The sequence below is a fragment of the Trichechus manatus genome, unplaced genomic scaffold, assembly GCF_000243295.1.
Source record: "Trichechus manatus latirostris isolate Lorelei unplaced genomic scaffold, TriManLat1.0 scaffold00123, whole genome shotgun sequence".
In the NCBI taxonomy this organism is placed as follows: domain Eukaryota; kingdom Metazoa; phylum Chordata; class Mammalia; order Sirenia; family Trichechidae; genus Trichechus; species Trichechus manatus.
This window is the reverse complement of record NW_004444059.1, coordinates 7,411,154-7,427,624: the sequence shown is the minus strand read 5'-3', so window position 1 is coordinate 7,427,624 and position 16,471 is coordinate 7,411,154. Positions and strand designations below refer to the sequence as shown.

Sequence of the window (16,471 nt, the reverse complement as noted above, 5' to 3'; positions counted from 1 at the left end):
ATCATCATTCCTTACTGTTCGTTATAATTTTATCATTCAAATGTACATACCTTGAAAATAAAGTTCAGTAATGCCTGATTTTTTTTTTAAATGTCTTTAACGTTTCTTTTAATCTATGGGCTGTCTCTCTCTCAGTCTCTCTTTCTCTCCACCCACCCCCCTTTCTTTCTCTCTTATTCATTTTTTCCTTGCAATTTAGCTGGTGAAGAAACTAGACCATTTATCTTTCTGTGTAGAGTTGCCCAGAGTCTGGATTCGGCTGACTGCCTCCACATGGTATAGTTTAATATGCTCCCTGGTCCTGGCATTTGGTGTAAATTGCTCACTTTTGGAAAGGCTGTTTCGAAAGTGGCATTGTGTTTGTCTGCTTGGGGGCACATGGTGTTCAGTTATCTCTTGTTTGTGTGTATGTGTGGGTGTGTGTGTGTATGTTAGCAGCCATTAATTCTCAATACTTAGACCCATTAGATACTCAAGGACTGCTGTTATGGTCATATTCTAAACCTATCATTCCTTCTTCATTTATTGCCCGGAATAATTCTATAAAGAGAAACTTCCTCTCATCTACTCTTTACTTACTCAGTGGTACAGTTTATGTAGGAAAATCCAGAAAACGCTGGATTCCTTCCTTTCATTTACCAGTTTAGCCTCGTATATGTCAGTCTTCGACAAACATGTCCTATTTTGAATGTCACTGTATTTTGGGAAATAAGCTCATATAAATTAAAGGCTAAAATAAAATATATTTTGAAATACACATATCCAACATATGTTTTTCTAAGGAGATTTGGAAATATTGTTATCCATTCCCTGCTTATTTTTTATCCTATGTTATTATCACCCACAACAGATGATACCTAATCCATTTGTATTGTTAAAACGTTTTTTGGATTAATGTATTTTGTCCTTATCTACTTCCAATTTCATATTCTAATACATGATCTAGCAGCTTAGTCATTGGTAAACCTAAACCTTATATCTAATAAAATTTAGAGAAATCTGGAATTATGAGACTCCCTTTTCCAAATCACCCTTCAATCCTATGGAATGAGCCCATTAGTAGCAGAAGATAGAATTTTTCCAGGGTGTTTGGGCCAAGGACAGGCTTTGATAAATGACTGGAGAAGCTTCCCTTGCTTCCTGAGATAGAAAACAAAAGAGCAGGGTGACTAGTAATGAATAAAGAGACTAGCACAGGGAAATTGCTGAAAGAATAACTGCAATTTGAAATGGCTTACTTCATGGAAATGTTCATTCTTTACTTTTTCATAACTAAGAAAATATTTTTAAAGCCATGATTGTTTTTTTTCTTTAAAAGCCAACTACAAAATATTATGAAAAAAAGATCCAGTAAGTAACGACATTAATAATTACGGTTCCCACTTAGGCACGACTAGACCAGTAAGCAACATCATGATCAACGGAGAAAATATTGAAGTTGTCAAGGATTTCACTTTACTTGGATCCACAATCAACACCCATGGAAGCAGCAGTCAGGAAATCAAACGATGTATTGCACTGGGCAAATCTGCTGCAAAAGGCCTCTTCAAAGTGTTAAAAAGCAAAGATTTCACTTTGAGGATTAAGGTACACCTGACCCAAGCCATGGTATTCTCAGTTGCCTCATATGCATGCACGCAAAAGCTGGACAAGGAATAAGGAAAACTGAAGAAAAATTGATGCCTTTACATTATAATGTTGGTGAAGAATATTGAATATACCATGGAGTGCCAGAAGAACAAACAAATCTGTCTTGGAAGAAGTAAATGCTCCTTAGATGCGAGGATGGTGTACTTTGGACATGTTATCAGAAGGGATCAGTCTTTGGAGAAGGACATCATGCTTGGTAAAGTAGAGGATCAATGAAAGAGAGGAAGACCCTCAACAAGATGGATTGACACAGTTGCTGCAGTGACGGGCTCAAGCATAGCAATGATTGTGAGGGTGGTGCAGGACCAGACAGTGTTTCGTTCTGTTGTACGAAGGGTCACTATGAGTGGGAACCAACTCGATGACGCCTAACAATAACAACATTTATACTTCAAAACCTGTCTCATAAGGAAGCTATATCAATGAAGAAAGCAAACACTTTCATTTACAGATGGCTGAGCCATCCTTGCCTTATCGCACTCTAACTCTTTGGTCTAACTTTCTAAAGTTCACAAGTTACACATCTGAGCATCAAGAATTTTTCACAGTTTAGCAGTCTTCGAAGAGTCAACACTTGCTTTGAGGATGGGAATTCTAGCATAACAATACTTAATGAGAAGTGGTGTAGAAACTCAAGAAAAAATTAAAAATTTTGAAAAGCATCAAACACATAGATCTTACAACTACACCTAAGGAGATTTGATTTTCATAAGGGTTCCCTCAAACACCTCCTTGGAAACATTCTTTCCAGAAAGTACTCAAGCCTTAATTCGTATCTACTACAAGTGGTTTGTAATTTGCAGGAAGTCCTGGTGAACTTTGTTAATGTGCAGTGTTCCCATGATGCCACTTTTGTGTAGGTCTCTCAGCTTGGCTTTCATCCAGACTGTTAGGTGAAATTAAGCCCAGAAAATCAGATTATTACATCCCAAGGGAAATGACTGATAAGCAGTAGATGATTGCTCATCTCCTTGCTACTTGCTGATGTTGAGGTGTTGCTAGTTGCAAAGCCAATTTGTTAACAATTAGTACTCATTAGAATCACTTCCTGTTATTGACTCTAAACATTTGACAAAGCGCTTTTAGGAAACTGGACCCCAAAAAGTAGTTATACATAAGTGTTCAGCAATTAAAAATCTTCAGGATCCAATGTAATTCCTAACCAGAGTCATCAGTTTCCAAGTAATTATTTTTGCCTTGGAACCCACCTGCTATCCTGTCCAGTTTAAAGATGTGCTGAAACAAGGACATACTTCTTAATTAGCAGAGGTTGCGGAGAAGTCAGTATGGAAACAAAAGGAATTTTCTTTTATGATCTGCTTTAACTGTTTGTAGTATATCTTTAAGGGACAAAAATTGCCAGCATGAAATGCAATATATGTGTTTGTTAGAATGTGAAATTAAATGCATTGCTTCTATTATCTAAATATCTGAGGTTAGTTTTTAAATGTGTTCACCTTTATACATTAGGAACTCTAAATATAGAATTACAAGTGGAATCATTGTGCATTACATTAGAATTTAAATATTGCCAATGTCAGTTTTCTGAAGTATTATATATGACTTTAATAAAATTAGCATATATACTACATGCATTTGAAATTTTTCTGAGGAAAAGGCATTGTATTTAATTTGTAAATATAGATCTACATGCATTATAGTGCTGTAGATTTATATTCAATAGATAGTCTCTGATTATCTAATTAAAATATTATCTGTACAAGTATCATCTAATCATACTTTCTTAATGTTCTTTATTTAGACTAAGAAAATGTGCCTTATTTCCTCTTTAGTAAATAATGATCTTGGTATACGAACTATTCATTCAGTTTATTTTTGTAGGATAGTAGTCAAAACTCTGAATGACACCCCCCTTCCCATCTCAGCCCCAGTATTCTCCTTTGCTTCTGTGTTTATTTTATAAATTTAATTGCTCCCATTCACTTTCCTCTAGATTTAATAATACTAAATATATTTCTCATAAGTGTTGCAAAACATGGAGATGTGAACTAAACGTATTTCTGTTTCTGAAATTCTTATTCACATATTAAAAGCTTACATCGCTAGTAAATTAAGTATATGTTCTTTTTTGGAATGCCCTGTGCTAAACACCTCTATCCTTAATAAACAGAGATGGTATTGACACAAGTGAATTTTGTTTAACCACACTACATTTGCTTCTTAATTAGTGAATATTCATCTGTCATCAGCAGCAGCTATGACACCCCTCCCTGCTAACATGTTCTGTCATAAATAATCAATGAGGCACTATTAATATTCATGAGCTGGAATCTGTGTAGTCATGTGCACTGATGCAGAGACAGGGGGAGTGTTGCCATGAACTGACTGGAAACTCTGTGTGTGTGTATCCGTGAGTGCAAGATACTTAGGGAAAGCGAAGAAGAGCATGCTGCTACTCACCACCCTGGCTTGTGCTTCCAGCTAACAGCGGTTTGTCTGTGTTTCTGGACTGAAGTGACTGATGAAAAACAGTAGTCAAGTCTGGAGGGTGATTCCCTTTCAGTTCACTTGCCTTTCAGTCCTGGGGAAATTAGAAGATTTGCTTTCTCTCTCTGCTTCTTAGAATGGGCTGCAATTTGTGCACTTTTCAGAAAAGAGAGGAACACTACAAACTGCTGTATGAAGTTTCCCAGGTGAGTGCAGGGTCTAAGACCAGCAACCAAACAGCCAGGCTTTGTGTTTGTCTGGAAGATGGTAAATGAATTCTAGCTAGCTTTTTTTTTTTCCCCCTTTCAGGAGATTTCAGAATTGAGGGCAGACTTGCTGGTTTGGGGCTTTTTATTTTGGTTTTGGGTGGCAGTTTTCAGCTTCCTTGCCACTCCCCCTTCAGATGACTTCCTGTGGGATTCTTTTTAACATTTTTTGTATCTACTGCCAAGATGTCAGGCAAGGAAAAGGAGTAACAGAGATCCATGTTTGTAATATTTTGAGACACCTCTTTCATTTTGGAATAGTGTTGACATTTGAAAATCAAATGTATCGTTGTCTGCAGAAAGATTGGGATTTCATAGGTCTATGATCTCAGTTATTCTGAGTAGACAGGAAAAGTTTCTTGCCAAATCTTGTTAGCAAGAGGAATTATTTGATTAACTAGGAATCTTTGCTTTGGTTTTAAGAGGAAGACCTGATGTATTTGTATTACTTGAGGGAAAATATATGCTATGTCCTGCCTTAGAAAGGAGATAAAGGAATTTTCCTACCACTTGTTCTTGCATACTTTTTATAATTTTTTGTCTGTTTAGCACTAGAAATTAATTTCAGAAGCTTGTCATAATATCTGCATGAGACCTAGGAAAAAAGTATATAAATTTAGATATGTCTTTAATGTATATTTCGGGGCTTCTCAGAATAAAATGAAGAAAATAATATCCTCAGCCTTCATAGTTTTGATAGAATTCTATTTAAAAAATCACCTTTCAATTTGGCAGACTTCCCTGGGGGATGTGTGATCAAGGCCAAATTTCTTGTCTGGCAAAATAAAGTTTATTCCTCCCTTCTCCCAGTAGGTACAGATGTGACATGCTACTACTTTTGTTTTTAGACAATTTTGCTGATGAAAGGCAATGTTTGGGATGTTGGTGGTCTATGGGCACAGCAGTAGCGAAGTGCCCACTGCCTCCCGGTTCCCTCAGAAGTCCCCCTGATGTGATTCATTTCACAGTGGGCTAATTACAAAGTGGATTTGCTACACATGAAACAGCCTCCTCAGTTGCAATGTTAATGCACGTTTTCATGGTAATGTGATCAGAGGCTCATTAGCCAGTTTCCAAAACGATCCTCTGCATTAATTAAATATAAAAATGACTCCTTTATCACCTTAGAGAGGAAAAGAAGATTAATATTGTTAATTACACCAGGGGCAATACCTTTTGCTTCATTTTTCTTTAAACGACAAACTTGCAAGGATAGGCTAACCTAATATTCCTTTCCTAGATAAGCTCTCATCTACTTTGACTCAAGGAAACAGTCTGTAGGTGGAACACTTGCCTTTAGTTTGGTTGTTGGAGTTGGAGTTCTAGTATTGTTCTCTGGGCGGTGGAGGAGCAAGGGCGTGGATTAAACAATCTTTTTCTCTCAATTACTAAACTGATATAAAAATATAATATGAAGGAAGTGGTGGGTGGCGTCCCCCCTGATTATGCCTAGCTTAAGCTGTTTGTATTCTAAGAAATAAAGCAGTATTGCCACATCCAGAAAGAACTACTGTACTTGCAAAGGAGCAGGAGCCTTTGTTGTGGGTTTTCAAAACGCTTGTCTGTGAGTTTTGCCTTTAAGTGCCTCCTAAATCTTGAGAAGATAGATCAGCCACACTCCTTCCTAATTGCCTCTACCTGTACTCCTCCATATATTTATTTTTCCTACTACTGAGTTGCAGTACTTATGGTGTTTAATAAAGGTGGTGAAAAATGAGGTATTAGGCTCCATTTAGCTGGCTTTTATTAGATAAGTTAAAACCCCAGCTTAAAGGTCTTGTATTTGTTTTCCAAGGGGAGCCCTCCTACAGTTTTTCCCCAGCTTTGCGTTCTATTTTATTGAGCTAATGGAATAGATAAGATATCAAAGGGAACCAGTGATAGGCTCATCTAATGCCACTGGAGCCCCCGTGTTGTGCTGCAAACTAGTTTCTATTTTTATTTGGAGGAGAGGCATCTCAGAGCATACATGAAAGTGAGCATGCTCTTAACCAGGTGTTCAGGAAGACACATAGCTGCCCCCATAAGAGAGGATACTATTTACAGGAGTGATTTGAGATTGGAAGCCTGAGTATTTCTAGCTGATATGTTATAATGAAGAATTAGACCACACAAACATTAACACCTGACTGCCCAAATCTTATTTATTTATAGACTTGTCATTCTCAGGTCACCTGCGTTTTTGTTTCTTTTGTTATCATTTCTTAAGAGTTAAGGCAAATTAAAGTGTACCGGGGGTGTGATATTTTAAGATTGGCTGTTGTTTGCTGTTAGGTGCCGTCCAGTCGATTCTAACTCATAGTGACCCTACAGGACAGAGTAGAACTACCCCACAGGGTTTCCAAGGAGCAACTGGTGGATTTGAACTGCCGACCTTTTGGTTAGCAGCCGAGTTCTTAACCACTACACCACCGGGCTCCATCAGATTGGCAGTGAATACTAAATGCATGACCCAGAGTAAAATGTTTATTTCCCTATAGTAGAATCTTTATGATATTGAACTTTCTCATGTTTCCTTTCCAGATTTGGCTTGCTGATAATATGGCCCAAGTAGAATACAGTTTCAGGTTTCGAACTGCAGTGAACAAAAGCAAATGTGCTCTCTCTCAAGTCTAGTGAAACAATCAGAATGATGTGGTTAGGAGTGAAATGAGGGCAAGTGTATTGTTTTGTTGATATTTTGTGCTCCTATAGGCGAGCTATACTTTCAGTTGGCAGAAGAGATGTAATGTCACCTCCAGAAAATTATTTTCAGATGGAGTTGGGCCAATCAGACTCCAGTATGCACACAGATGCAAGAATCTAGGGTGTGTGTAGGTCTAGTAACCTTCACACCAAGCAGTTTTCAAGCATCTTTATGTATCTCTTAACTTTTATATGTGCCAGGGACACAACTCTTATCTACAGTGATTTATTTGTTTTTTACAAACTATTTATTAACCTCTGAAGAATTAATAAATGGGTGATTGGAACAATGCCCTTCTGTTGACACTAACTGAATTGTCTGTTTCATGTTAATTTGATTAAACAGCCACCTGGAGCAAGAGAGTATCAGTGAGCTATAGTAGCTTCGTAGGCATTTCTGACCTAGTACTTCTGAGTGAGATTACATAGGGATATCTAAATATAGTGACTTCTTTGCTTGTTTTTTTTTTTCCACACATAAATGTAATTTTATGATTGATTAAATGATGAAAATTAAATGGAATGTTCATTGCTGTTAATTAAAGTGCTAAAATTGGGGGGAAAGTATTAAAAAGTTCATTACTGTTAACCTAAAACTGTTCCTAGGATTTTGTTAAAATTCTGCAATGTGATTTAAAGATTCTGGTTTTTACTCATCTGCCAAATTAGAAAAAAGAAATTGCCTTCAGTCTCAGGAAAAGCAGGAATAGTGCTAGTGCTCCAGGCAACGGCATTGCTGTGCCGGCTGTTCTCTTCTAAGTGGATACTGTTGCCAAACACAGAATTTCCTATGAATTGGAATGGTTTGGCGCAGCTAAAAGGTCTCCCCACCACCTGCCTTCATGAATTAGTAACATAAACTGAAACAGAAGCTGCACTGAAAAGAACAACAATAAGAATTACAGTATTGACAGCAGCTCACACTAAGCAGCTACTGTATACCAGGCACTGTGCTGAGTGCTTTTCTTCTAAGCATCATCTTATCTAAATCTCACAAAAACCTTTCCTTTCCGTTCCTTCCCATGGTTTCCAAATATGTTAAAGTCTCCTCTATTGGGAACAATGAGTTTCTTGAATCTCATGTAATCGCCCTTCTCTAGGAGATATCCCTCAAAAATTTATTTTGTCTCATACTGTCTAAACCCAATTCAATCTCTTAGCCTTCTCTCCCCAAATATCGTTCTTTTCCCATGTCCTTTAGTGCTGCTGAAGGTACCATCCTCTTTCTTGCTGTCAACAAAACTCAAAACCACTGAATTAGTATGGACATTTCTAACTTATTCATATACACAGTTGCCGTCCTAGTTATTTTACTTCTGCACGTTCCCCAGCACCAATTCCTTCCTTCCCACAATCACACTTCCTTTCATTAACTCTCTTTGATATCACAGCAAGAACATTCTAATGGCTTCCCCACTTAGAATTGGTCAGTGTGCTGGTCCACCCTGACTAGTCCTGCTGGAATAATACTTCTAGAAAGTATTCAATGGCTCCCAATTACTATAAAATGAAGTACAAATTCCTTATTCCAGTATTCAAGGCCTTCCTGAGCTGACCTAGGTGCCTTTCTGGCTTTCTTTCTTTCCCCTCTTCCAATGTAGTTTATGATCCCTCCAAACTCATGTTTTTACTTTTGTCCTTAAGCTGGCCTTTCAGCTTGGACTCTTGTAGCTTAGGTCCTTTCCTTCATCCTCTCTGAAATGTTCTCTACATCCATCCCCACCACTGTCTATTTCTTTCATCTCTAGCTGTACGAATCCTGTCCCTTTGGCTCAGATGCCTCCTTGGGCTGAGAGCTTTCTGCACTTATTGATTAAAAAATTAATCTCTTCCACCTTTGGGATCTTACAGCATTTTGCTTATACTTTTTAGAGTTCCTTTTGCATATTCCTCTGTCTAGTTTGTGACTGAATTGCAGGCTTTTGAAGGCTGGGTAGGGGACTTGATTGTCTTTTAACCCACAGCCCCACCAGCAGATACTCATTAAGACTTTCTACAATGACTTTCAAGTCCACAGCCTCTTTAAAGTTAAGCTAACCTGTCTACAGCCTCTGGTTAAGGATCACATCACTGCTTTCCTCTCTACCCCACACCTAAGAGCTTATTAAATCAAGGATAGGGATGTGGTGCATAAAGTTGAGAGTTCAATTAGATTTTTTCAGTCTCAGGAATTTATATTGGAATGTAGGCTATTAGCAATGGGACTAGGATGCAGAGGAATGCAGAGAGAGAGGAGTCTTTAAGTAGAGCTGGGAGCTTGGGGGTTTGTGGTTCACCAAATTTATGAGGATTAGACCTACCTCAAGAATCAGACACACCTGAGGGAAAAAAGCACATAGGTTATGAGAAAGAAAAGCATAAAAAATAAGTAGCAGGTTCTCAGAGTGGCCTCATTTTCCCAGTTCCAATACCATCTTTTTACACAAATAAGGCGCACCTTCTACATTTGTTTGCCAACCGTGCCTTCCCACCGTAAGGTATTTTCGTAAGTGCCACTATGCCAATTTTTTAACATGTTGCTGTAAAAAAATCAGCATAGGGCACTTACGAAAATACTTCATGGAGGAGAGGGAGGTTGGCAAACAAATGTAGAAGGTGCGCATTATTTGTGTAAAAATACAATACATTCTTAACAATAAATCCCCATTTATTTTCATGTGTCTGAATGAGTGTCCATTCTCTACTATCAGAAGAGCAAATGAGGACACATCATAATAATGCCTTGCTTTTGTCAGCAGTTGCTGTAAAATTCTAGACATCCAGTTTAGTAAACTTTCAGTAAGCTCTGATTGTCCAGTATGTGCCAGGGGGAATGCAAAGACAAATGTGACAGTCTTTGCTTTTTAGAAACTCACAGTGTAGTAGAAGATAGACACATAAACAGAGAATTTGCACATACTATGGGAAATGAAAGCATTGAATCAAGAGAGACGTTGACCGCTCACTATGCAAGTGCAAAAGTGCTAACATGATGGGGTGTGGGCAGGATGAGGGAGAAGAAACCAACAGATGGAAGGGAAAAGAAGTCCATGGAGGGGGAAACAGGCAGAGGTGTGAATGTGTTTGGGGAGGGCAACTGTAAGTGGTAAGCGTTACTAAAGCCTGAAGTGGAAGGTTGGCTTGTAAGACATGGCCCAAGAAGTGGGCAAGACCAGATCCCTGAGAGTGGCTCATGCTTTGATTCAGAGATTGGACTTAAACCTCTAGGCAAAAGGGAGCGATTTGATGATTTTAGGCTGTGCAGTAGTCAGGTTTTGTGTTTTATTGTGTTGTGTTTGTTTTATTTGAGAGAGAGAAGACTGATAATAGAGTGTAAATTTGGCTATGGGGTGTCTTTGGGAATGATTGGGCTTGAGTTGAGTTGGGGGATGTTGTGCTTTCGTAAGATGACAAGGAGGGAGACCTATTAGGAAGCTATTGCAAAGTATAAGTTAGTGGTAGACAGAATGTAAATGTAGGACAAAATTGAGACTCATTAGGAGGAAAATTCAATAGGTTTTTGGCTTGTGAGACTGAGTAGATTTGGTGAAATTTGCAGAGGGAGGAAATAAGACAAAGGAAATGATTCTAGAGAAGGGACAAAAGGCTATTGAGTTCACTTATGGGCTACCAAAGTGATGTCTGGCAGGCAGCAGAATAGTGAATGTTCAAAACAAAAATTTGGCATATCTGTGTTTGTTGGATGAGATCATCCAAGAAAATGTAAACAGTGAAGAGAAAATCTAAAAACTGAAGAGAGTCGTAAGCCAAGGATGCAATCTTGAGAAAAGGGCAAAAGAAAAGGAAGAAAGGAGAACTACAATTGCTATAGATCAAGAAGGAGAATAAGTAGAAAGTTGTAGGAGAAGCCAAGAGGAGACAATTTTAAAAAGCGAGTGGCCAGTGTGGTCAAAGGAACTAGAGCATCTAATAAGAACTGCAGTTTGTTTTGGATTTGAAAATATCTGATGTGCTACTCAGCTCCTTCCTCAGGAAGGACATTGTCTTAGTCATCTAGTGCTGCTATAACAGACATACCACAAATGGAAGGCTTCAAAAAAGAGAAATTTATTCTCTCACAGTCTACTAGATTACAAGTCCAAATTCAGAGCATCAGCTCCAGGGGAAGGCTTTCTCTGTTGGCTCTGGAGGAAGGTCTTTGTCATCAGTCTTCCCTTGGTCTGGGAGCATCTTAGTGCAGGAACCTCAGGACCAAAGGGCACACTCTGTTCCCAGCACTGCTTTTTTGGTGGTATGAGGTCCCCGTGTGTTTCTGCTTGCGTCTCTCTTTAGTATCTCAAAAGAGACTGGCTTAAGACATTATCTAATCTTGTAGACCTCATCAGTATAACTGCCACTAATCCATCTTATTACATCATAGTGATAGAGTTTACAATACATAGGGAAATCACATCAGATGGTAAAATGGTAAATAATCATACAGTACCGGGGATCATGACCTAGCCAAGTTGACAGATATTTTGGGGGGACACAATTCAATCCATGACAGATGTGTTGCCCCAGCTGGTGGGAGTGCTGTCAGCAGACAGCCTTGCTTGAGCTTGAGCTCTTCAGGACTTCCTTAGCTACAGAGCACCACCTCACCTAAAATCATTTCCCTTCCCAGGAGGATGCAGGTGTATAGGGGCCTGGCCATCTCAGAGAAAACTCTGAGAACCCTTCTTGCTCTAGAGCTCCCTGTAGCTGTCCTTGGGCCTGCATCACAGTTCACTTTCGCCTGCCAATCCTGATTCCTTCCTGTCCTTTCACAGATGTTCATCCTGAGGACACTCCTTAATAAACATTATGTACACTAAACTCTGTCTCAAGTTCTGATTCCTGGAGAACCCAGTCTTGGTAGAGGTCAAGGATGAACATTACAGAGCACTTCAGTGCAGAAATGTGGGCAAAATCCAAAAGTGGTGCATTCAAAGAGAAGATCAGTGGCACTTTCGAGAAGTTTCTCTGAGATAGGACAGGTTATCAAAAATACAGTTACTGCAACATTTGGGGTTCAGCTTTTCTCAGGCCTTCTTTGGAGAATACAAAATTACTTAAAATTGAGAATATTAAAAATAAAAGTCATCTTTTACTTTAAAAAGTAAGATAAATTAATTTTGTATTTTGAGCCATGTTTGCCATGTTGTTTAGATAGAGGTGATAATATAAACCAGTTGCTATCGAGTTGATTCTGACTTTTGGCGACCCCATGGGTTTCAGAGTAGAACTGTGCTACATGGGGTTTTCATGGCTGTGACCTTTGCGAGGCAAACCTTTCTTCCAAGGCACCTCTGGGTGGATTCACACCACCACCATTTCAGTTAGTAGCTGGTCACTTAATCCTCTGTGACAGCCAGGGACCCCTAGTGATTTAAAAATAAAACATATCATTTGGCTCGAATGTCCCTTATCCAAGACTTTTGAAGAAAACTTTAAATGTTACGGTGTTTTTGTTATGCAATTTTTTTTTGTAAGCCTAAGTATTTTTTTTAATTATTATAAACCATTTAGGTAGGTTTAATAGTGAAGAAAGGGGCCCTGATGGCACAATAGTTAAGTGCCTGGCTGCTAACTGAAAGGTTGGTGGCTTAAACCTACTCAGCTGCTCCTCAGGAGAAAGACCTGGTGATCTGGTTCTCTAAAGACTGCAGCCAAGAAAAACCTATAGGGAAGCTCTACTCTGTCACATTGGGTCATTATAAGTCAGAATCAACTCAATGGCACCAAACCAACAAGAAGTGAGGTGCTTTCCCTACTAGAAGGACCAGAGGATGACATGTTTTGTTAAAATGTGTACATCTAATTGCTTTATATTTCACCATTCATTTAATTGATCTAGACCTAGGAGAAGGCCTGCCATCTCTAATCACACATCTGTCCATTTATATGAAATACTGTAGAAAAACATTTTCACTGCCTCCATAATATACACATAGGAGATGTGTTGCTGAAAACTTAGCTAATAGATATGCTGAGACATTTGACTCTTCACCTCATCTGAATTTGCTAGTTAAGTAGGATAATTTGATTAGAAAATTCTTTAATTTCAATTTTTGTTGAAAATATTTTTAAAATACTTCATCTGATTTACATAATTACTTAACATATACACATTTGTTATGTGTCTCCAGTCATACTAGATAGTAACAAATGAGCCTTATATCTTTAGCACAAAGTGGCTTCTTAACTTACAAAAGTAACTGTTTCTGCAGATTAATTCATAGTGAAAAATCCTTCCACAGTAGTCAATCGCTGTCCAGTACATTCATTTTATGTAAGCAGGCTTCCATATATAGGGTTTTCACAAGTCACTTACTTGGTATTCAATCAGTCTAATTAAATAATTAAGAAAGTCACAAGAATTAAATCACTAGGTACTCAAGGAGTTGTCCCTAGATTGTGGTTCTATAAAGGATTCATTGATCCCTGCTCTTGAAATATTTGTATTTCATGGGGGAAAGGTGAGCAGGGTGCCCAGAATGGGGTCTGTCTCAATTGTTTAGTCTTTTGCAGATAGTTTTCTCGCAACTATTATCTATCTTAGATAAGATGTTTAGGTGTTATTCTTAAGAAATGCCTCCTTCTTGTTAGTCTGGAGGGTTTTAGTACCACTGAGTGATAATTTTGTCTTCAGATGTCAAATTCTAGATAATTCAAGTACAGCTGTGTTTTTCACATCTAAATGAAACATTTCCTAAGTCATCAACATAACCTGTCCCATCTCCACGTCTCTGCCAGCTGTATCCATTTCTTATTTCTTCATTCTGTCATGCTCAGTGTGGAATAACAGCTTCAAAAAGGTTATTATGAAGAGTTCATTGTTTCCTTCAACAAAAAGCTTAAAAGGTAGCAGCCCCATATTCCCCTGTGTTTCGACATATAACATCTAATTGCTAATTTGTGCCATTCTGTAACAAGCTGTAAATCTCGCTCTATGGTTGTTTGGGTCCTTGTGAAGCTTTTTTTTTTTCCCCCTTCTGCTTTATGTAGCATTTTAGAAGCTTGCTCTCATCTCAGTGAAAATTAGATTTTTCTGAACTAAGCTCTCACTCCCAAACCTCTTAAGGGTCTGTTTCTCTTACCTTTATTAAAATTAATAAATAAATAAATGACCCTCCAAGGATATGTGAACAAAGAGAATTTCTAAAATACTTAGTATGGTTTAAAAAATAGTAAATCCATAGATGAAAGCCCACTACTGTGATCGGTGATAGTAGTGTTTTACTATAACTGAATCATGGTAGAATTCAGATGTTAATATTTTTAAAAGGAAAGGAAAGTTTGTGAAAGAGTATTTCTCATTGACTAAAAACCATTGCCTTGAGTCGATTCGGGCTCATAGTGACCCTATAGGCAGAGTAGAACTGCCCCATAGAGTTTCCAAGGAGCAGCTGGTGGATTTGAACTGCCGACCTGCTGGTTAGCAGCCGTAGCTCTTAACCACTGCACCACCAGGGCTCCTCTCATTGAATAACCACAAAAAATTACTCTACACCTACTTTATGCTCAGTACTCTGCTAGATACTAACAGAGGACACAAAAGAAGCATAAACTAAGAAGTCAGTCTTCAAGGAGTGTGGTATCAGGAAGCAATTAGAAAACAAATGTGGAAATGTATGACATTAAGTGGACATTGCAGAGAAAGGACAGTGCTGTATGAGTAGAAATAGTTTAAGAGGCTTCATGAAACAGATTGAAGGTGATTATTATTTGGAAAGGCCTAGGTAAGTTGAAGGTAATGTATTTGGTATCCAACATGTACTGTAAAAGGAAAACATAGAAATAAGACTTACAGAATGTATCTGGGGGAAAAAATGGGAAGACCAGCCTGATTGAAGCGGAGATGGGATGAGGACATTTGAGGGTCTTTATCTACAAGCAGAAATTAATGGGCTTGAAAGTGCATTGTCTTTGCAGGCCACTGTAAACACTAAGGATACAATCAAATACAGACTGAAGTCAGTTTAAATCATAAAATATGTGTAGATATTGTTTGCTTGTAACTTTGTTTAAAGGGGCACAGCCATGCAGTCATTCTAAATTGACTGGAAATAGACAAATTTTTGCTATTCACTCCTGTATTTAAGTGTGCTGTGTATTTCCATAGTGGAACATATATATAATGTTTGAAATTGGTTTTACCAGTGGAGTTGGGAACCTCAGTGTCAAGACAACATGGCAGATAGTGAAAAAGGTTTCTTAACATGGCACATGGGATAGTAATGTTTGGTGAGTGCGTACTAAACACCAGGCACGTACGATACGCAGGAGAGGCACTGTGCATAGAGGTAAAACAAAGACTTTGGAATCAAACAATAACACCACTTATTTCCTCTCTGACTGTGAGCTAGTTAATTAACCTCACTGAGTCTTTGTCTTATTAATTAATATCAACCTTGAAGTGGTTTGTTGAAGATTAAATGAGATAATATATTTAAAGGGCTTAACACATCACAAAGTCCTTGGGTGGAGCAAATGGTTAAGCACTTGACTACTAGTGAAAAGATTGGGGTTTGAACTCACCCAGAGGTACCTCAGAAGACAGGCCTGGTGAACTGCTTCTGAAAGATCCCAGCCTTGAAACTCTTATGAAGCACAGTCCTACTCTGCACACAAGGGGTCGCCATGAGTTGGAAGCAATTCTATGGCAACTAATAACAACACATCACAGGCCTGAAATAAGCAGTAACCTTTGTGGTTATGATCTCATTTAAGTCTAACAATGACCCCGTGAGATAGGTAATATTGTCACCATTTCACGGATGAGAAAACCAAGGCTCAAAGCAATCAAGAAACAAATTCACATTGTCAGTAATGTGACAAGGTGCACCTGGAATTCAAACAAGGATCTGCCACATTCCAAAGTCCGTGCTCATTTTATTATACTACCTGATGCCCCGCTCCCTTTAAGGACTCCACAATTATCCACAAATTACTAGAATTTCCTCATTTTTCTCCATCTGAGTACCATGTTGTTGATGTTGTTAGCTGCCATCAAGTCGGCCAGTGACTCATGGTGACCCCATGCATAGTGGAATGAAATACTGCTCTATCTTGGGCCATCCCCATGATTGGTTGTGGATCAGACTTTTGTGATCTATAGAGTTTTCATTGGTTGATTTTCAGAAGTAGATCACCAGGCATTTCACCCAACTTAGTCTGGAAGCTCTGCTGAAATCTGTTCAGCATCATAACAACATGCAAGCCTCCACTGACAGACGAGAAGTAACTGGGCATGAAGTGCATTGGCCAGGAATTGAACCCAGGACTCACATGGAAGGTGAGAATTCTACCACTGAACTGAACCACCACTGTTCCCATGACTAACTTGTAGTCCTTCTTAAACGTTGGGTCAAGTATCACCTTCCCAAGAAGTCTTCCCAGAGTCCTTATGCTTAAGTAGACTCCCTCCTTTCCCTTTCCAGGGTATCCCATGCCTACCT

The 16,471-nt window shown here is 38.6% G+C and overlaps 1 protein-coding gene across 2 annotated transcripts in view; it reads left to right on the top strand.

Annotated features, from left to right (window-relative positions):
* Positions 1–16,471, top strand: part of PDZRN4 (PDZ domain containing ring finger 4) — a 421,629-nt gene that overhangs the window by 278,389 nt on the left and 126,769 nt on the right. Inside the window, exon 1 of one of the 2 annotated variants that reach the window (XM_004384583.1) lies at positions 3,974–4,304. The exons of the other annotated variant lie outside the window; for it this stretch is intronic. Coding sequence (XP_004384640.1) covers positions 4,236–4,304 — 69 coding nt within the window. The 5' untranslated portion in view covers positions 3,974–4,235. Of the gene's footprint in view, positions 1–3,973; positions 4,305–16,471 lie in introns of those variants that run through there. 2 annotated transcript variants of the gene reach the window in all.